Source organism: Pseudopodoces humilis, chromosome 7 (assembly GCF_049639895.1).
Source record: "Pseudopodoces humilis isolate 2021_Gansu_Grassland_sample_001 chromosome 7, ASM4963989v1, whole genome shotgun sequence".
Classification (NCBI taxonomy): Eukaryota; Metazoa; Chordata; class Aves; order Passeriformes; family Paridae; genus Pseudopodoces; species Pseudopodoces humilis.
The window spans coordinates 40,162,172-40,184,383 of record NC_142206.1 but is presented as its reverse complement, the minus strand read 5'-3'; the positions used below and the strand labels follow the sequence as shown (position 1 = coordinate 40,184,383).

Here is a 22,212-nt window from a genome sequence, read left to right as displayed (position 1 = left end):
ACATGCATTATTCATGTCGTTATCCGATGTGTATTATTCGTGAGGCGGTCCGACATGCATTATTCGTGAGGCGGCGAATGAGGGACCGGCCCGATCCCGCTACGTCTCTTCATTGGCCGCAGGAGGGAGACCACGCCCCCGGCGGCCACCACGCGGCGCAGGCGCAGCGGGGCGCGCGGCGGCTGTAACGGCAGGGGAAGCGGGAGGAGCTGGTGCTGCCGCCATGGCGGACGGCGAGGGCTTGGTGTCCGTGGACTACGAGGTGCACGGCAAGGTGCAGGGCGTCTTCTTCCGCAAGTACACCCAGGTGAGTGCTGCGGTCCCCGGGGGCGGGCTGCCCTGCCTGCCGGCGTGCGCCGCGCCTGCTGTCACCCCACTGCGGGCGCCTTGGAGGGCCCGAGCGGCGGGCGGGCAGGGTCGTGGCCGCGGCCAAGGGCTGAGCTCCGGCTGCTGCTGAAGGGGGCTGGCATCGCGGTGCTGCTGGCAGCCCAGCCGGGTTACGTAAGCATGACTGTTTCAGCCCCAGTTTTTCGTGTGAAAGAATATACTGAGTTGAGTGAATCTTCTGCTGCTTTCCTGCTGTCTGAGCCACAGGAACTTCCCTTGGAGGTCTGTGTCTTGCCAATAAAATTGGCTCCTGTATGCGAATGTTGTTCTAGTGCTCTATTACAGTTTGGATTAACCTCATTTTGCTCTGCATTGTCTTCTCAGGGGGAGGCTAAGAGACTGGGGCTTGTTGGCTGGGTCCAAAATACCAGCCACGGCACTGTTCAAGGGCAAATCCAGGGTCCGACTGCCAGGGTGCAGGAGCTGCAGGAATGGCTCAGGAAGATAGGAAGTCCCCAGTCCCGTATCAGCCGAGCGGAGTTCAGCAATGAGAAGAAGATCAAGGCTCTGGAGCACAAGGAATTCCAGATTTTGAAGTGACTTTGTCCAGGAAGAAGCAAAGTCTGGAGTGTGAGCTGCTCTCACGGATCATTTCCCCTCTTCCTCACTCATTCAGTCAGCCAATGTTCAGCTCTAGAGAATTTTATTTTATTAGATTTCTAATTTATTGTTTTGCTGCACTGTTACTTTGATGCTCAGATTTTCACAGAATTCCAGTGGGTAGAGGAAGAGCTCTGTTAAAGGGGTTGTTCAGGGCCAGAACTTCTGGTTCCAAGTGTGTATGGTTCGGGGAGTTGTACATAAGATAAATCTGAAATTTGTAGAGTGTGGTACTCAGGTGAAGGAAATCACAGGGTCAATGCCGACAGAAAACATCGCTAAAATCATTATTTCTGTACACTAAATTACTCAGAAACAATTTATTTTATTCCAGAACTGACTATTTTCTGTAGAATAAAATTGCTTGGTTTCCGCCTAGTGTGTGGAATGGATGTCGGATGGAGGGGCTGAGTGGATGACGGTCCTCAGAGCGGGATCTTGTTGCCAAAGCTGTCCCTCTCCCTCCCACCTCGGTGCCGCTGTGAGGAATCGCCGCGGGGAAAGCCGCAGCCGGGCCGAGCTCCCGGCCTCCTTGGACCTGGTCGGGCGGAAACTACAACTCCCGGCGTGCTCTTTATCCGTGCTCGCGGCTGCGCACGCGCCGTCGCTCCGCGCGGGGTGCCCGGCGGCCCGGCTCCGTTGGTCTCGCGCGGCGGCCGTTGCGGGGCCGCTCCGCTCCGGTGGGTGCTGAGGGGGCGAGGGTGGGGCGCGGGAGCGGGGCCCGGGTGCGGCCGGGAACAGGAAGCAGAGCGCGCTCCAGCTGTGAGGGGAGGGCACGGAACAGCTGAGTCGTGGGTCCGCCCTGTCCTCCCCAGCTCCGGGGCCAGAGAGCCTCCGGAGACCTTTCACAGCGGCGGCACCGGATCCCCAGGCACGACTAGCAGGCCTATTGAATGCCACTAGGAAACCAGTAGGAGCCAGGGACTTGAAAACAGTGGGTTCTTTTTCGCATAAACGTCTTGCTCGTTGCTTGACACCCATTGCCAAGCCTGCTTTACTCCTTTCCTGGATAAGGAGCAGCAGGCTGTTTGACCATCCTGAAGCACTGTGAATTTTTGTGAGGATGTAGAGATTAAAACAGGAGAAAAGCAGCTTTCTGCCCAGTTCTTGGTGATATTTACTCCACAATTCTGATGAAAATTGCAGTATAAACCTTTTTGTTTGCAGGTCCTTTGAGTTTTGCCTCATACAGTAGGAGTGAAATTAGGGTATACTAAGTTTGAGAACACAGCATGTAGTTAGTAAGGAGCTTAGAGGCTCCTGGCTATCTACCCTGAAGGCACTGTCAATGTGTAGTCAGAGCTTGAGCATGAAAGTAATCACAGAAAAAGCCGCTGAATGCCAAGAAAACTAAGTGTATTTATGAGGGTAAATTAAATAAATGAAAGTCTTCTCATGTCTTTAATTTGTATTTCTTTAACTTTTTTCTTTCTTTTCTCTCCATTTTTTAAGGAACATGGAGCAGTGAGCTCCCTGCAGTTTCTTGTGTTTCTCATCTATCAGATTTTGACATGATCAAACGCTTGGTGGAAGATGTGCGAGCCAGGCTGCGTTCTGGAGTCACTGTCAGCTCACTCGGACAGTGTGTTGAGGAGCTTGTCCTCAATAGCATCGATGCCAAAGCAACATGTGTAGCTATCAGGGTGGATTTGGAAGCTTTTAAGATCCAGGTGGTGGACAATGGCTGTGGGATAGGGAAAGAGGACTTAAAGGTTATTGGAAAGCGCTACTTCACCAGCAAGTGCAGTTCAGTGAGAGACTTGGAGAACCTGACTTTCTATGGCTTCAGAGGAGAGGCTTTGGCAAGCATAGCCAACATGGCCAGTGTAGTGGAAATCTCATCTAAGACCAGCAGGACAGCAAAAACATTTATGAAACTGTTTCACAATGGGCAAGCACTGGAAGTATATGAAACTGAATTGAACAGACCAAGTGGTGGAACTACAGTCACTGTGTGCAATCTGTTCCATCGGTTGCCGGTGAGGAGAAAATGTATGGATCCTGTGCTGGAAATTGAGAGAGTGAGACAGAAGGTAGAGGCTGTTTCGCTAATGCATCCTTCTGTTTCCCTTTCTTTAAGAAACGATGTTTCTTGTTCTATGGTGCTTCAGCTCCCTAAGACAAGAGACGTCTTCTCTCGGTTTTGTCAAATTTATGGACTGGGCAGATCCCAGAAGTTGCGAGAAGTAAATCACAAGTCTGGGGGATTTGAGATGAGTGGTTTTATCAGTACTGAGGGACATTACAATAAGAATATGCAATTCTTGTATGTGAATAGAAGACTTGTTTTAAAGACAAGACTACATAAACTAATTGATTTTTTATTAAGAAAAGAAAGTATAATTTGCAAGGCAAAAAGTGTCCCTGCAAGCCGTCAGGCTAATTCAAGCCCTGGTCACCATCGCTGTGGGCCAGAGTTGTATGGGATCTTTGTTCTCAATGTAACCTGTGCTTACAGTGACTATGATGTGTGCCTGGAGCCTGCAAAGACTCTGATTGAGTTCCAGAACTGGGATGTTCTTCTAACTTGCATAGAGGAAGGAGTGAAAACATTTTTGAAACGAGAGCATTTATTTATTGAACCATGTAGTGAGGACATCAGAGAATTTAATGAACATAATGACTTTCGTTTGCATAATGCTCCAGTTCTGAAGCCTTCAGTTCTTGATAAGAAGAGCATCCAAGAAAGTTTTAAGAAAGCATGTAATGAAATTGTGGATTCTTATGAAATGTGTACCTTGCAATCAAAAGATGTCAAGAGGAAATCCATTACTGGAAAAAAAAGTTCAAGTCTTATACAGTCAAGTAAAAATATACAGGAAGCTGAAAATGCCCCTGTTCAGAACACTGCTGAGTCATCTGATCCATGTAGAAACAGTAAAGCAGAGAGTCCATTGCCAAGCAAAGATGGCAGAGTTTATGAGTTCATTAAATCAAATACTTCAGAACAGGAGTCAAAATACACTAACAGTTCCCAGAAAGTATCTGATACTCGTCTGAAACCTTCAGAACATCTTCATTCCTCTTTTAGTGGAGGGGCCAGATCAGAAATAAGAGAAAGAGATGGTTGTGGTGACCTAGGGGATTGTGCAGAGAATAATATAAAAGATGTGGGCAGCCAGCAAGGTCAAGTAATACAGGAGAGCATTAAGGTCCGTGTCTTAAATAAGGATGTTATTCAGTCACTGCCTGGGAGAGAAGACCCTACTGAAACAGCAGTGGGACATGAAACTGTCTCTGGAAGTTCATTAATGAGACTTCGTAACACAAGAAGAAACAGGGAAACAACTGAAGTGAAAGACTATGCCAGAAGAGGGACATCAGCATTAAAGTTGTGCCTTAGAGACCTCATAAAAAGTGTTATGCAAAATGAGTCCCCACGTGACAGTGAACAATCAGAAACAAATCTTGCATTAAACACACAGTGTAGGCCTGGCCCTGTGAGTGCCAAGGATATTTTTGACGACAAAGTGAATGTTGTGATTCAGTCTTCAAACACTAAGGGTATTTCCAGTAATATTAATAAAGAATATACAGCTTATTTTACCAGAGAAGTATGCATGACTGATGGTAATGAGAACAAACCTTTGTCACATCGGGTGAGAGAGGAGATAGCTATGCCTACTGTTACCAATAAAAGACCTTATGAAACATCAAATAATATGGAATTGCCGCTGGCAACTTCTTCAGGTATTCCTCGCAAGAAAATCGTTATCAAAAACACTAGAAGACAGATAGCTGTGCCAAGACCTCAGCCCTCTAAGAAACTGAGCTTGTCCACACAGTTGGGTTCATTAGAAAAGTTCAGGAGGTATTATGGGAGAGTTAAGCCTACAGTACCAACACCCACGTCAAAGGGAAGTGAATGTGGTCTCCCAGTTCTTAATTCAGAAACTAACTGTGACTTTTCAAAGAATGGGAATGACAATCATGATAACTTAAACAGTTGTGAAACTCCACCTGCAGAAGATACAGATTCTAATAATATTAGCCAAGGTTTTGGTTCCTTTGAAAAGACTTTATTTTGCAGTGGAGAAGTGTCACAGGACAAACAAGCCCTTTGTCAGAGTCCTTTGACATTGTCTGATTACTCTCTGGTTAGTAACAAAAATACAAGTTGTAAAAGACCTCCTGGATCATTATCATCCAAACTGTCTAGAATGAAAACTGATCACAAAGAAGTCGAACAACTTGGTGAACAGTTCCAAACAGACTCAAACAGAAAAGATGACCATTCTTTTGATCTTGAATCCTCAAATAATGATAACTTTTATAATGTTTGTGAAACATACAAATCCTCAGTGGAAAAAGTGAGGGAGTGTAAGTCCAGCATTTCTAAGGAGGCTGCGTGCTCGCAACCAGATTATGTCATAGCAGAGTCTGTGAAGAGTCCTGTCAGCTCGTCACCACTTAGCAGTATAGAAGGAGATTACACAATCTCTTTAGGCAGTGTTTTATCATTACCTGCTAAAAATGATTGTAATAACATCATCTGTAAAGATAAAAGTACATTAGGTGAATCCTCAGAACAAAATATGAAAGATACTGAGGTTCCCCAAGTGACTTTACAAGGGAACTTGGAATTTTCTGCTGACCACACAAGCACAGACAATCCCAGGAATGATTTGTGTTCTGTCTGGCTGCAAGATTTTGATGCTTTATCGGGAAGGACAGTATACATCAATAAAGCAACTGGACTCAGCACCTATGGCACTCCTCCTAGTGAAGGATTTCAAACTGCCTGTATTCAAGATATAACAACAATGGCTGTGAATGTTGTTTCAGAGAATGGTAAGAGGGGTGGTGGTTGTAAAAATGGGATGAGGAAAACTGTTCTTCTAGGTGCATGAAATAATCTTTCTGGAAGCACCTGAGAGCTTTTGCTGAATTAGTCACTGCCTTATAGGTAATAGCTGCATGGAAAACCAGAAAGTGTTGGGAACTATGGAGACAGTAAAACATTAACAGTAAAGATATTAAAAGATAATTTTTAATGAAATGGTAAAAAGAAATGTCAACATCATGTCAGTTAACAGATAGTTGCCTTGTTTTCACTGTGCATCATGACATTCTCTGTGATAACAGTTATATATAATTGTTGTCACAGGTAAAATGAGAAACATATTTCAAAGTAAGTGTACCAGAAAAGTACCATGTTTTTTACCATTTTGTCCTAAACAGTTACGTTTCTAAAAATGTGTTGTTAAAGAGAGCCTTATATTAAAATGATCTTTTTGGAAACTGCATACAAAATTTAAAGTTACCCTTGAAAGATGAATAAAAAAATCTAACTTCATTGAGAATATGTAGTCTCCTCTGACTACAGATTTTAGAATCCTCTGACAGATTTTAGAAGGCAGGCTGTTCTTTCACTCTTTGTAGCAGGTGTTGTACAGCGTTGTTGCTGTTTTGATGGTAGACTTTTTCCATTAGTGAAAGAACCCTGCACTGTATTTATTTTTCAGGGGCACAGTGTTCATAAGTCTTCACTGATCTCTGTGTTGGGTTTTGACTTTCTGCATCTTCCTAATCTAGTTTGTCTGTCTAGTCCTGTCTTTGATAATTTTCCCTTTAAGGGAGAGGGAATATATTCAAGGGATATATCTGTGTTCTCAAGTTCTTCATTCTGTCTATAGGCAGATTTTATGAGTGAAGATGCAGCCATTCTTTGTGTAGACTTTATTTCCTACTGCGTAATTTGTTTTGAAAAAGTAGTTTGGACTTCTTTCTAGATAGTTATTATGTAAAAAAAATTGTCTAATCAATTGTCATGGCCTTTGGTTTCTTCTGTTTTTGATTGTCACCAGTCACAGAAACACTGGTGCAGTAGGTGTTTCAGTTGTTGAGTTATTCCCTTATATGTATAATAATTAATGCCAATAGTTTTTAATATTTATTGTGTTCCACTGAAGAAAATTTGATGCAAATTTTATTAAGCAAAACTACTTGCAAGTGCAAATATCCACTCCTTGACTAACATTTTAGTTTCTGTGATATACCAATTTTGTTGCCCGTGGTACTGTTTAGTAAGAAGTCAAAGCCCTGAGATGTAGTACTTGATCTTCTATCCAAAGTATTGGATAGTGGATTCATGTTCATAGAGATGATATCTCATGTACTTGTATGCTTTCAGATATTGTACAGTCTGTAGGCGGTATGAAGACATTTATTGTATTGCATCTTTTTACCTCCTATGGCACTGTTCTTAGCCTTAGTATTGGTGTTACTGTCCATTGTATCAGTGGTGCCAGTCTTTCTAAACTCCGTCAGCTCTTTGGGGAGATGTCTGATTTTATTCTTTTCTTAGGTTAAGAGTTGGACCTCTCAAACCTTCACAAGGTATTTGAGCTGTGGCTAGATCCTATAGGTCTTAGGTTTTCAGGGTTCAACAAACATGTTCATCCCTATGTTTTTGAAGCAATGGATGTTTGTTCCTTTCAGCCGTAGGAATAAACATAACTGTGTCCTAACACAGCATTCACATCTCTTAATGCTGAGTGCTGTTTTGGACTGCTGTTAAGACCCAGAGCAGAAGGATTTCTTCACTTTCTTATGCTTCCATTTTGCTTTTTAGGAGTAGTGTCAGTTACCCTGTGGTGTTGATTTAGAATTTCATAGCCCCTAAGAATAGCATCTCATACACAATCCTAGGGAAGTAGCACTGCTTAGCAATAGGTGGAAGCAGGTAAGAATAATCGACATCCTCTTTTTTCATGACAGCAGTGGCCGTCTGTCATCTCTTCCAGCTGCAAGCCATGTGCTCAACAGAGATATTAGATATTGTAGGCCAGACCCAGACATCTTCATACTGATTAAACTGATTGCTACAGAAAAATGTATCAAACTTTATTTCACCATTGGATACCTTTTTGAACAACACATTTGTAGTAGGAAACTATCCTAGCTCAACCTGGTCTTTGTTGTTATGCCAACTATATTTGCAATTTTTGTTCCTTACATTATGCTGTGTCATTACACTGGTATATCTTCATGATTTAACTGAGGCAAGTGAAAATCAGTGCTCAAATATGGTAATTGTATGGAGTTTGCCTGCACAAAATATATACATTATTACCCTCAGCACCTTTTCTGATGTTGTCAAAAGAATCGTATTATATCTCTGCCAAGTCTTAAGTCTCACCAGCCTTGGAGCAAGTAAATCCTAACTTTATGAACAATGTATATATTGAACAAGGATTTTCCCTTCAAGAAAAAGCAGGGACATGAATCTTTGTCTGTTAAATGTATAAAATATTGGACTTGTGTTGATACAGATGATAGATTCTTCTGTGAACTTGAAAGATACTGTCTTTTGAAAGATACTGTCTTTTCATGACAATAGCTATAAAAGTTCTGTCAGAGTCTGAATTAGGCAGCATTCTTCAATTTGCCATAGTTTACCAGGATCTACATCAGGCCATTTTGTCCTTTCTGGGTTTTGTGACAATGGGATGCTGAGTTACTCTCCAGTGCTGGGCTGCCAGTTTGGATTCTTGAAAGGATTCTCAGTCCCCGGGGTCACTCGTCCTCACTGGAACAGAGCCAATAGTCAGGAGTCTATGGACTGGCCTAAGATTTTATAGAACCTTTTCACACTGAGCTTATCAGCACACAGCTGGTTTTCTTTGGCTTTATCACTGTGCCTTTTTTCCTGAATGCACACCCTCAATTTCTTGGTAGAAAGGAACTTTATTAATTCATTATTATTTCACAAAGAATAAAAGACTGAATTGTACCAAAGGAAGGGTGAAATGTTTACCAATGTGCTGGAAATCTGAGCCACTTTTCTTAATACTCTTGATAACAATAGAAGTTTGTAATATTAAATAATTTCTGGGTGGGTGGGAACATATTGTTGGACTGACTCTTATCTCATGTGGGCTCACTGACTTGTGGTTTTCAGTTTTACAAATTGCTGATAACTGTATTAAGTATTGATAGGAATGGTGATAGACTGACAGTTTTGCTGCTCCTCAACAGAGGGAAGTCAACCGTGTTTTATTTCTCATAGACTACTATATGCATCCTTTTTCTTTGGAGAAAACACTTCTGATTGCACTAATTCTGGAAATAATTATTACAAGTTAAAAGCAGCAGCCAATTTTAAAATACAGTCCTGCAGAAACCATGGTAATATTTTTACATTTCCCAAGGCATGTATGTCTGATAATTCTCAGCTTTTTACATATGTGTTGTTATTTCTCAATGTTAGGTTGCACAATCTGTGGGATACTCAAAAATTTACAGGGCTAAGCACATGTTCCTTTATAAGAATATAATAATTGTATAGTTTTTAGTAATTTTTCATCCTGCTGATTCTGCAGCAGTAAATTTATTTTTTTGTTTAGGGTTTCAGTTCAGATGCCATCCCTTTAGAAGTGAGATTGTGCTTCCCTTCCTTCCTAGACCTCAAAAAGAGAAGACTCAGGCAAGCCAGAATCTGAGAGGTAGGGCCAGCTTTCCAGGACACAGAGTTCTGTGGTAAAAACTAATCAAAGAATTCTCCCAGATGTCCCAACAGGAACCCAGAATTACTCAAGGTCTGTTAACAATGGGACTGTGTGAGTCATCTCAGATCTAGAACTGGAAAAAAAAGATAATTCAGGTTGAAAGTAGGTTAGGGGATACTTATTTACAGGATGAAATACCCAGTTCTTTGTTGAATTATGTCATGAGTTTAAAGAAAAATTACCTACTCCCTTCTTTGTACTCATTCCAGCCTTGGAATGTGAAAAATAGCTTCAATCCTCACACTTTTTTTTTGCAGTGGAAAGGATGAAATAATCTTTCTGGTATGTAACTTTGTCCTGAGGGAGTGGGTAGCTAAACAGATCTTCTTTCCCTACTGTCCCTCCACCCCTGTTCCAGGCCTGTTGAATTGTCCTGCAGGATTTTTAGAAGTTAGAAAGATGCACATTGCCCTTCCTAGTTAAAACAGACAGTACAGAAGCCTAGTGCCATGTTCCATTATTTATTTGTATACTCTCCCCTTTTTATGAAGGAAAAAAATAATACTTGTTTGAGGTTGAGGTACCCAGTGAATATTCTGTTGACAGATGGTGGTATTCCTTATATTATCTATGTGTTTGTTCCTAGATGCTGAAGGGGAGTCTCTCCAGTCATTGCTTTTGGAATGGGATAATCCTGTTTTTGTTCCCTGCCCAGAGGTAAGCATTACCTTGCATCTCATGCTGAAATAAGAATAATTTTAAATTTTTTGTTATTTTTTGTTATTTTTCTGACATTGGGTCCAAAATTGCAAATATAATGATTGTTGCACATAAGTTATCCAGAGATATATTACAGTATGGACCTGGCAGTTTTGGCTTTTATAGACTGTTCAGATGCAAGTCATCATTGTGGATTTATTCAAAGAGAAGCAGGTATCAGGCTAATCTTTCATTTTACATAATTTCAGAACCAAAACATTGTAAGCTGTCTTTCCCTCTACAGAGATTGTCATCTCAAAATTAAAAGTTATCAAATGGCAAAATTGTAATATAGTGTCTGTTTGCTTTGTGGACAGAGATAAAATAAGCCAGGTTTGAACAGGTCTTAAAAGTGTATTTTACCATAGCTGTTTTTAAAGCTTGGCAGGATTACAGCATGTGGGAGGGAAACAATGTTGGAGCCTTTGGAAAAACTTCCTTTGCTGTCATGAGGTAGCATTATCTTTAATCCTCATGTTGTGTATGTGTGTAAACATATGTATGTAACCATTTCCACCTGCAAACAATAGACATGGAGTTGCAAACCACCTGCTGGTGAGTTTCTGGAAGGGAGCAGTTCTTGCGGTGACATGTGCTCTGACTCATTCTGGGGTAATACATCCTTTGTAATGCCGTCCCCTGAGAGCTCACGTAGGCTGATAATTAACTTCAGCTTTTGATAGGTACCTGGAATCAGCTGGACACATTGAAATCAGCAGGTAATAACCAGATGGGAAAGATACATGGGGATAGAAGCAGAGCAATTGCCAGATTATTTTTTTTAGTTGATGTTATTCTTGTGTAGAAAGCTTGGTTTGTGAAATGCGGGATTATTTCCAGTTTTTATTAAAGGTAGTTCATTTGGAGTGTTTGCTCTGTGTGTTTGGAGTTTTTTTGCCCTATTGTTGGGTCTTTCCTTAATGTGGAACCCTGTTTTTACAGATTGCAGTTGATGTGACCAGCGGTCAAGCCGACAGTCTGGCTGTGAAAATTCACAATATCTTGTATCCTTACCGTTTCACCAAAGACATGGTTCATTCAATGCAGGTACAATATAATCTATTACTAGCTTTCACCCCCATTCCCACTCAGCAGATGGGATTTGCTAATGTTTCTACCTGGTAGGAAAGAAGTACCCAGGAAAGAGTTCATATTCCTAATTTTCACAAGCACTAACAGAATTCTTGGTCATGTGGGATACCAGCAGACATGTGTGCCATGCCATATCTTAGTATCATCTCATAGTTAATCAGCTATCTTCAAGTCACTTTAAAACTACTTGACTAGTATGATTAAGTCAAAATCAAGAGATAGCCCTATTACTGCTGCTTAGAAATATTATTAACTAAATGATAGGTCAAAGTACAGATTTTGTATTTGTTGTAGTAATTTTCTTAGTTCATAGTTCTCTTAAATCTGTGTCCTGTATCTTCCTTTTTTATTTACCTTAGAAATTTAATTCCTTAGCAAGGTGATTTCAAAATCAAATCCAAGATTTAATGGAAAAACTTGAAATTTCACCCTAAGATTTATGTGTGCCCTTAAAAGTGGTTTCTAAAAGTGGCATAACAACATCAAGTTTTACTACTTTGGTGTTTTTTTAATGTAACATTTTGAGTGTTAGCTTAAAAGCTAAAGTAAATATATGTCTTCAACTTACATATTTGATGGTTTGCTTGGGTAGAAATGCCAAATTCTCTCCCTCTCTTGCATCCCAGTGATAGAAGGCTTACAGGTCCAGCTGGCACTACTCTTACACAGTCAGGTTGCTGACTTTGAGATTGCAGGTTCTTACTGTGTGAGGCATGGTAATGTTCATCTACAGGGTGGACAAGGATCCAAACGATTCCCTTACTTATGTTGTGAATGCATGATGAATAACAGGAGTAAATAAAGTTACTGTACTGAACAGGTTCTGTTTCACAAAGACAAGAGAGGAAAGATGGAGAATGGAAGGTAGCATTTGTCTGTTTTCTTATAATAAGAACAGTTCTTTAAAACTTACTGAATGTTTCTGTGATTACCTGTGTCATGTTTTCCTTTCTGTGTTTTTAAGAAGGCAAAACTAGAGGAAATTACAACTTCCTATCTCTGAAAAAACTAAATACTGCCTTCAGTGTCCTATAGCAATTTTGAGAGTCTCTCTACAGAAGATTTAAATCAGAAAATGTTGCATCCTGCAACAGGAAGAGAATAAACAAGAATCATTAATCTTGCATCCCTGCAAAGAAATAGTCATCTATTAATTTTTACCTACCAGGTGAACAATGCACATGTTGTGAAACAGAATTCAGGGTGAGCTATCTATGTGACATTGGGATAAACTCCTCCATAACACCATATCTATATATTTGAAATATAACACTATGATATTGAAAGCATTGTGCACATCATCTCAGTACTGCCTCTTGCTCTGGTTGATTTCTGAGGTTTGCGGGGAAAGTGGAATCAAGTCACAGAGGCAAAATCTACATCAAAAAATGAAGGGGAAAATTGCTTCCTTTTCTCTGCAGATGATTAGCAGGTTAAAAAAGGTTGTTTACATTCTCTTCTGGTGATATCAACAAATCAATTACTCAGGCTCACTTTGCACAGCTTTCATTCCCAACTCAAGGAGGTTTGTACATGACCATTTAATTCACCTTAGAACAGCTAGTGCTCATGCCCTTATTATTATCTTTGAAAAAGTTTATCCAGATTTGGTTTTTTTGGTGATATTTTGAAACTTTCTCTTAGATCCAGACTAAACTGTTTCATGACCATTTAATGGTCATTTGACCTTCTGCTAGTATTATCTTTTAGCTTAAATATTTTCTGCCTTTTCTATATTTAGTCCCCCACTGTATTTATAAAGAATAACTATATAGCTTCTCAGTCTGGTTTTGCTAGGTCTTTTGGGTTAGGAAAGATGTGGCTTCCAGTACTCTAATCATCTTACTAGCTATTTGTTGGTCTTCATCCATTTTGATTGTTGTTTCTTTTGTTTACCTTTATTTTAAAAATAATTTTACTGCTCTGTAATGAGTTTTATGAGTATCTTACAGGTTCTTCAGCAAGTGGACAATAAATTTATCGCTTGTTTAATTAACACTAGGAGTGGAATGGAAAAAAAGGCAGGTAAGACTGGTTAATAGGATGAAGTTGAGGTGGCTGTCAAGTGGACTGCAGAGGGAGCACTGTCCTATTTGTAATCTCTTCTTGCCTTGGGATGATATTGTTAGGAGAGGAAAATCTTAGCCTTTGCTTGAAATTTCTTGGATCTTCTTTATCTTTATTTTGGACATTGTTGAGTGTTCCTACCGCCTTCAGATTAATGTTATAAAAATAGATTGTATCAAATTGCTAATATCTTTCAGGCTCTGTTCACAGTGTCTGGAAGATACTCATTGTTGAAGCTCTCTGAAGCTGTACAAAAAAGGCATTCAAAATCAGTAGTTGTTGTAACATTTTAAAAGACTGTGTCAAACAGAACAGTTTATGGGTGACCTCAGCTCTCATTCTGAAGTTAGATGAAGATGTCAATAGACATGAGCTTTCTGACTCAATTTAATTACCTAATTTAACCACCATTTTGGACCACTGAATTTCTGTTCTCTAGTAACTTTATGTTCTGCCAACACAGCCTCCTCCTCACTTTGTTTCTGTGAAACAAGCTGATACTTATCTTCTAAATGTGGCCTCTGGGAAGTGGTTATTCTCCCTGACCCTTACAGTTGTCTGGTACAAAGTTGCCTATTTCCCATCTGTTGTGGTACATTTTTAGATGGAAACCTCTTGATTTTGGTGGACCAGCATGCAGCTCATGAACGGATCCGCTTGGAGCAGCTGATTGCAGGTGAGGTCTAAGAAACAAAGATAATCAGTGCACATAAAGGTACAAATGAGTTCTGTGGGATGTAGAGAACTGATAGGATATCTGTGTGTCATCTTCATCCTGATGCCCAGAAGAGTGCAGACATTCGGTATCTGTAGCAGTCATAATACTGGCAGCTGAAAATTCTTACAGCCTTTCCAAAAATAAAAGAGATATTCCCTACCCACAGAGCTATTGAACTAAAATAGTCCTGACATAATGAAAGAGCAGGAAGACTGATAGGAAAAACAATGAAGAGGAAATAGAACAACACCAATAAGTTTATGTGGTTATACTGTGAAGAACAAGACATGGGATGCTGAGTAAAGAGCCCAGTTCATTTGGTTCATTTGTTTTTTAGCTGAATACTGTGCTTAAAGCCTAAAATTTCCACAGTCTTACTGTTTGCAAAGGGATAATAGTCTTCTGTGTAAGCTCATTAGCCACTGGTTTCAGTGTTAAAAAGCACAATAGCCATCCATCAAGTACTGAAAAATCACTGACCTTCTCTTACATCAACAAACATTATGCAGTTCCTGCAGAGTGTTCCAGGAACTCTGGTCCTTTTGGTCAGGTACTGAAAAAAGGTAAAGACTGAAGGGAGAAATGCTTAATGAATAGTAACTTAACTCCATCTTAACTCCATCTGACTTTTCTGTGGAAAAATTGTTCTCTCTGAGTTGAACCAAATATATCAGTGGGTTTTTTTGCTATTTAGGGTGACTCTTTTTTGGAACTGGTGGGAAAAAACAAAGTGGCATTAACCAACCCTTCCCCAGAGACTGGATGTCTGGTTTGTGACATTCCCAGTCCTCCACAAGTTTCAAGACAAGGCATTCTGTGGTCACTTTTTAATCCAAGCAGGGGATTACATGCCAAACCAGAGGGTCATTAAGGGTAATGCCTCCGTAAATACTTTAAGAGGGATACTTCTAAATGTTTCATTCACAGATTCCTATGAGAAGGAAGCTGCAGCATGTGGCAAGAAGAAAATACTGTCGTCCTCCATCTCTCCCCCTTTAGAGATTGAAGTTACAGAAGAACAAAGAAGATTTCTACGGTTAGTAGTGACAAATAGCTCTCAGTTTTTGGGGATGGCTCTGTTGAACAGGAAGATCTTTAGATATTGCCAGGTTACCATGAAATCCAGGAGAAAAGTTGTTTATTCTTTCCTGAGCAGAGCCCAATTGGCTCTGTCTGTACTGAGGGAAATAGATATGCTTCTTAGGCACGTTGTTACAACATCTCAAGACAAAACCCTGGGGTGTGCCATTTCTGTGCCTTTGCAATGTGCTCTGATTTCCCTGGGAAAGTAAACCTTCATGTGTGGGCCAGGAGACTGCCAAAGGAGCTTCCAACAGTTTCTCCTGTCAGGGGCTCAGGACTTGGGAGTGCACAAAGGAGTGCAGTGCCCAGGGTGTCAACCTAGGCACTTTACAGGCACATTTTGAGAAGAGGAGGATGGGGTATGGAAAGTCTGTATTGTGAATCCTTCAAAAACACATTCCTTTTTCCTAGGTGACTGCCAAGAGTAACTAATGAACACTGTTTCCCAAATGTTTCAGAATGGTGACCTAGCTACAATTAGGATATTTAACTTTTGTACGTCAGGAATTTAGATACAAGTTTATTGTTAGACTATTGCAGACCTATTGGACGCTCATCAAACTTTCTTTCCCCCAAATCCCTGTCACCTGCCACATGCATTTGTGAGGTTTTTTCAGTGCATTGTTCTGAATTTTAAAATTAAGTTCTGTCAGTACTACCTCATTACTGTTTTTTTTTTATTATTATTGTGATTCCTGTGGCAAGCTCAACAGCTGCTGATCCAGTCCTGTTGTTGCCTATTACAGGGATACACTTGCTTAGTGTTGTTCGTAGTTCGGTAATATTTGGATGCCTTTGTATTTCCCACCTCTCTATGATGACTTTGCTAACGTCACAATATTTGTAATGCCTCTTGTTCAACTTTGATTTATTTTTGCACTCATCTGTGAATATCTTTCATTTCTAATAGATCTACTTTAGAGAATGGATGGCTAAAATTGAATACAATATACCAAGTGGGAGAACCCCATTGATTCATTCAGTAGCTTTGCAGCTGTGCCCATATTTTCTTTTTATTATATTCACACCTGATATTTTGTCTGCTTTTTTGGCTACCACTGCTTTGCAAGGGCTACTTTTCTGTGGATAGTCATGACAAAGAAACAGAGTAGTAGTGGGGGTTGTTTTTTGAATTTGTATTGTTTATATAGAAGCCAGCCAAAAGTAAGAATAGATTAAATCGCTTCGGATAATTTGTATTTTCTTGTCTTTAGGAGCAGTAAAGTCAATTCTTCTGCCCATTTTTCATTCATCCTACTGATTCCATTCTTCATTTTTCTACTTGTTTTAAATTCTGATTGAGTTCAACTTTGTCTCTAGTCTCAGCTGACCTAAATAATTTTGTGTTTTCTACAAATTTGCTTGCTTGACCATGCCTCTTCTTTTCCACATCATTAATAAACAATCATGAGGATACAGATCAGGACTCATGTTGAACACTGACCATCTGTTGCCAGCATACCTTGCTTCCATAGTCTCTAAATCATAGATGTTGCTTCTCTATCCATGACAACCTTTTGCATTTCCTTTTTTATCTACTTTTAAGTTGGTGGCATTAAAGGCTTTTTGAAAGAGCTAATAAATTCTGAGAGCTAGTTTGTTTTTCATCAGGTAAATCACAAACATTCTACAAAAACATGTTTTTCCTAAGGACACTGATTGAATATTCAGCACAAAGGGATGCCAGTTGTGATTTTCAGCAAGAAGCTTACTGGTGCTGGCTTATTAGTAGTTTTATTGTGTGACTTAATAATTTTTCAGTCTGTATTAGCAGTTCATCCCTTTGTAATTTTTGCAAATATTTTTCAGTATCATTGCAATTGCTTGGTGAGACTACAAATACAAAAAAGTTACGAATTAAAAGTATTATGTGAAAATCTAAATTCTGTTGCTGTTGGTACTGTTAGACTATGACTGTATTCTGTGGTAAAGTTCAGTGTAATAAAATAACTTGTCTAAAAGAACTTTCACTTCAGCTATGCTTGCAATTTAATCATTCAGCTGGACCTCTGGTTCACCTGCAGCTTTGGTTCGGTTATTTGTCTACTAAGCATTGTAGTAATGCATTGTTCTGTTGACTCTCTTGAACTTCCTTCTTTATTTTTTCTCTTAATAATACTAATAATAATAAAACCAAAAAAGCCCAATTGACTTCAATAGCTGCTTGGGTTTTGTCTTTTCATTCACAATGGGCTTTTTGTCTTTCTGTGTGCTTGCTGAAGGCTATGCATGCCTTCTTTTTTTGAGTAGAATTTCACAAGCTATGTTCATATGGAGGCTAGTAATTCTATTCTTATGATTAATTTACGTAAGTTTATATTGGCTTCTTTCTGTTTTTTGTCCAAAGAATTTCTTGTCTAAAACTAACCTTTACCACCTTTGTTTTCAGTGAATATTCCCTGAATTAATAAAGTATATATTGTTACAGTTGTTTTCATTTTGAAGATAAGCTCTCCTCTGTCTGTGAAGTCTCATTTTTGTGTGTATTTTTCCATCCTCAGGCTGTCATATGTCATAATTAACTAGAGGTTGTTCTTTCCTGTGTTCTCTTTGCTTAACAGGATATAAAGTTCATTAAACCATCATAAATTTCTTACAATATTTTTTCTATTTTAAGTATTTACTAATACATGTAAATTGAAATCACAGTTCTTTTAGATTAGACTTAAAGTAGTCTTAATGTTGTGTAATTTCAATATTTGGAATGTTTGTATGTTGAACCAGACATCTCATGCATCTTCAGAAAAGGCAGATTTATAGATTTAGAAATAAAGCCTCTCTTCACATAATACAGGAACTCTTAGATCTTGTAGCTGTGGAACATGAAAAATGCATGGTTGATTGGAGTGAAAAAACATGTCTGAATGTAAGCTGAAAGGGCAAAATTTCTTGGAATCTCATGATGCATGGATTTTGAGATGGGAAACTGTTACAGGAAATGATATAAGGAAACCATATATGTGGACTACAAAAATATTTATATGCTGTGGAGTCATAGATACAGTGATTCATGTCTTATTTCTGGTTTTTTTTTTCCCTCAGATGCTGCTACAAAAATTTGCAGGACTTGGGTCTTGAATTATCATTTCCTGAGACAAACAAATCCTTGATACTTGTGAGAAAAGTGCCAATGTGTTTTATAGAAAGAGAAGCCAATGAATTACGACGCAAAAGACAGCCTATCACTAAAAGTATTGTGGAGGTCAGCCATGGATATGGATGAAGTTATCATAGTAGGTCTTGTTCTGTGTTCATGGCCCAGGGTGTTACAGGGTATCTGTTATGAAGGAGACAATGAAGTCCCCGGGCAAATGTGAGTGCCATCCCTTTTAGCAGCTAAATAGTCCCAAAACTGAAATCACTGAACTAGAACTGAAATGATAGAAGACTGTTTCAGACTTCGACTAGTGGAGAAGCTAAGAGAAACTGTATATAGCAAAGATATTTCAACAGTTTACTGCACATGGATGCTTGAATGGACATTAAATGCTTGAAGGAACAGAAAAATTATTAAATGAAGGAACAGTAAAATGAATAAGTCCTAACAAAGAATATTTATGTATTAGAAATATTAAAGTTATTCCCATAAAATTTCTACATGGGCAGTGGGGCTTTCTAAAAAGCCCTGTTTCAAATTTCTGCAGTTTGAGGGAGAAATTCCTGAAGTGATTACTTGCAGTGGGAGGTCAGGACTTCCACCTAGATCTTTCACATGGTGGTCAGTGTACTACCAACAGCATCACTTCTGATTCTGGCAGTCACACATTAAATTATACACAGATGTGAGCAAAGTAGGGTAGATAGTAAAGTAGCAAAGTAGGGGGATAGAAGGGAAAAATAGCAACTGATGACATTACCTTTTTTCTTTCTAGGAGTTTATTCAAGAACAAGTTGAGGTGAGTGGCTGTCTACTTCTAGAGTTGACTCTAATAATTCAAAGCTTACTGTGTGAATCAAAGGGACCATATTGAGTTTCAGATGAGAGAGTGGACAAGATAATCCCCTAGCTTTTCCTTATTTTTAGTTTCCTTTGTGTTACAGTTCTTTTTTCTCATATTAAATGGAAAGTAACATGATGTTCCCTTACTGCTTTTAGCTAGTGCAGACCACAAGAGGAGGAGCACGAGGGACACTGCCTCTGACATTTCTGAAAGTGTTGGCTTCACAGGCCTGTCATGGTAGGGAAACTGTACTTTTCTTTCATTCTTTCTCTTTTTTTATTTTTTTTCAAACCTTTCTCTCTATACAACATCCTCTCTGGGGCAGTGTTTGGATTGTTTGCAGCTATTGCAGGGTTAAAGACTCTTTTTCTTAGGGATGAGGAGATAATGCTCATTGACAGCACTGAGGAATAAGCAGTATTCCCCCAATTTAATAATGTATGGGCCTAACATACTTCCCAATCTTCATGTGAAACATACAGCTTTGAGATGCATTCATCTGTGTGAGCTCTGAACCATTCAGATAACCGTTCTATGATGGGCCAAGGGGGAAGGTGCTGGAATCTGCTTGAAAGCATGCAGGAAAGAACACTTAGCTACTCTTTCCAAATTTTTAATTTCCTTTAAGTATCCCAGGTGTTTCAGTGTGCCTGCAACAGTTCAAGTACTTTTGGAAGGAGTGCAGTAAAAATTTACATCTTCTCAGGGAGCTGTTGCTTTCCAGGACCAGGCAAGGAGGTGGTCTTACTGGTGTAGACTGCAGTAGCTCCAGCCTCTTGTTGCAATTCCTGTGCTATATGCAGTATCAACAAGATCACACTGAAAGGGCACATGTGAACCAGAAGTATCTGTTTTCTCAACAGTGTCCCTATTTACAATTGGCAGTCATTATGTTTTGGGTTTTTGTGTCTAAAAAAGTCCCATGGCTGAAAGCATATTGTAGATAGTCTTGTGCATCTGTGAAGGCAGAAGTTTGCAAACACCTCTGAAATAACACCTTAATGTTATGTTTGAATTTCCTCTGGATGTCTTTAAGTGCTCACTTGTAAGAAAGGACTTAGTGGCTGGGCTAACTCTTGGTCTCAGAAGTGATACCTGTCCCTGGCAGCCACCGAGAACCACTAAGGCCTATGAAACTGTTACTGACTGTTGTCTTGGTTTAATACTTCTTGATTTGTGAACTGTTTCCAGCTTCAGCTCTAATACATACACACAAAAAAGCCCATTTGCCTCTTGCAACATTCCCTGAAATGCAAAAAGGTAATAATCTTACCTTCCATCAGACTTGGGCTACATAAAAGTTTAAGCCATGGAAAGCTGATCTCCTAATAGAGCAGACTCTTTAATTGAGCTAAGCTCCAAGTCTGCCACACTGCAGCCTTTGGGTTGCCTTTGCAGGCATTACCTCTCAGGTAACCTTTGGGAGATTCTTGTTTACACTGAAAACCACAGCTGTAGAAGGAAGTGGAGTCCTGTTTGGAAGCAAGGGTGAGAATGTGTCTCTCTTTTTCAGGAGCTATTAAGTTTAATGAGCATTTGACTTTGGAGGAGAGCTGCAGGCTTATTGAAGCTTTGTCATCTTGTAAGCTACCCTTCCAGTGTGCTCATGGAAGACCTTCAATGCTGCCTCTTGCAGACATAGACCATCTACAGCAGGAAAAACAGGTACTGTGTGGGACACACCTCTGGTAATCCATGTTCTGCATTATCAGAGGCACATCATGTATGTGTTAGAACTAGGATTGTCCAGTTTGAAACCATCACCACTGGCCTTATATTACTTGACCTTTTACATATTGTTATCAATAAAATGAGACTTTAGGACATAAGCCATCTGTCCTGTAAACACTATATATTACTATATATTATTTGAATAGTCACACTGCCTTGAATAGTGTCCTTACGGTTAAGCATACATTTAAAGTCTTTGCAGTTTTTAAGTGTAAAATTTGGAAAACATGGAAGTTCTGAAATTCTGCTAGTGGAAAAGATGCTAATTAAGCAAATGCTTACCTTCCCAAAGTTTAAGATGCTATCAAATGGGGATAAAGCATAGGAATAGCCACATTTATTATAAAATCATAGAATGGTTTGGGTTGGAAGGGACCTTAAAAGTCATCTAGCTGCCTTCCACTAGACAAAGTTACATTTAAATTATATTTAAATCAGGTTACGTTTACATTTAAAATCATTACTCCTCCCTTTTGCTAGTACTATGCTCTATTGTTATTATATTGGATTCTGTTGAAAGTCAGGTGGGACTTTAAATTAGATATTAACTTGGAAATGAATGTATTATGGCAAAGAGTATGGAAACACTGAAACTTTACTCAGTTATGACTTGTGCTTCTTAATTTTTCTCCCTCCAGCCTAAACCTAATTTGACTAGACTGAGGAAGATGGCACGAGCATGGCAGCTATTTGGAAAAAAAAAAGAACCTATTTAAAAAAAGTTCACATTGTTAACTGCAACCACTAGAAACACTGGTATGATCCATGAGTCCTGTTGTTAGACTACAATAGCCTGTATGGAGCCAAGTTCTGAGCCAGTGCAGTCACCAAAGCTCTCCTCCAACTACTGACCAAAGAGACTAGCCAGGAGAACATGGCAGGAGGAGCCCCACCCTTGGAGCCTGGAGAAGCATCTTCAACATAAAGGAATAGTGCTGTATGTCTGGGCCCTATGTCAGTGCTGGACTGTTGGGTACAAGGAGTTGCAGCCACTTGCAGTTACTAAGGCAAAGCACTTCTTTTCTGCAAGCATAGCATAATTCTGCATAATAGAGAGGGGAATTTTAATTAGTGTATTTTACCGTACTTTGAAAATTGGAAGGTATTTCTTAATAAAGTTCACACTAAACTCACTCCTTGGGCTCATAGCAATGTTTGGAATGAGGATCAACCAGCTTCATAGTATATATAGGCCAACTTAGGATCAAGAAACACTTGGCAATGAACGACACACCCAGCTGCTTTCTCCAGCTCCTTGCAGTTTGTGTGCATGAGTGAGAGATTTCTAAATCCCCACCTAGCCACACAGAGATAACTAAATAGTTAAATATCCATTTTGAAGACAACTTTTGATGGATACCTACTCCTGTCACATTCACATGTG

General features: G+C 39.6%; 2 protein-coding genes across 6 annotated transcripts; both read left to right on the top strand.

Moving 5' to 3' along the window:
- The first annotated feature begins 155 nt into the window (after positions 1–155).
- Positions 156–1,365, top strand: ACYP1 (acylphosphatase 1). The gene is made up of 2 exons (XM_005520258.2): positions 156–307; positions 712–1,365. Exons 1-2 carry the CDS (start codon positions 224–226, stop codon positions 925–927), a joined length of 300 nt encoding a protein of 99 aa, XP_005520315.1. The 5' UTR covers positions 156–223; the 3' UTR covers positions 928–1,365.
- On the top strand, positions 1,365–21,961 carry MLH3 (mutL homolog 3). 5 transcript variants are annotated; one of them, XM_014250009.2, is made up of 13 exons: positions 1,365–1,667; positions 2,440–5,778; positions 9,336–9,434; positions 10,084–10,154; positions 11,139–11,243; positions 13,241–13,313; positions 13,960–14,031; positions 15,001–15,109; positions 18,199–18,358; positions 19,029–19,052; positions 19,253–19,334; positions 20,611–20,762; positions 21,467–21,961. In XM_014250009.2, the coding sequence occupies exons 1-13, from the start codon at positions 1,379–1,381 to the stop codon at positions 21,542–21,544; spliced, it is 4,653 nt and encodes a 1,550-aa protein (XP_014105484.2). In that variant the 5' UTR covers positions 1,365–1,378; the 3' UTR covers positions 21,545–21,961. The 5 variants fall into 5 exon arrangements, 4 of the variants coding, with proteins under 4 accessions (XP_014105484.2, XP_005520314.3, XP_014105487.2 ...); XR_015772871.1 differs by lacking the exon at positions 21,467–21,961 and having other exon boundaries at positions 18,199–18,389; positions 20,611–20,629; XM_005520257.3 differs by lacking the exon at positions 9,336–9,434.
- The last annotated feature ends 251 nt before the right edge of the window (positions 21,962–22,212 follow it).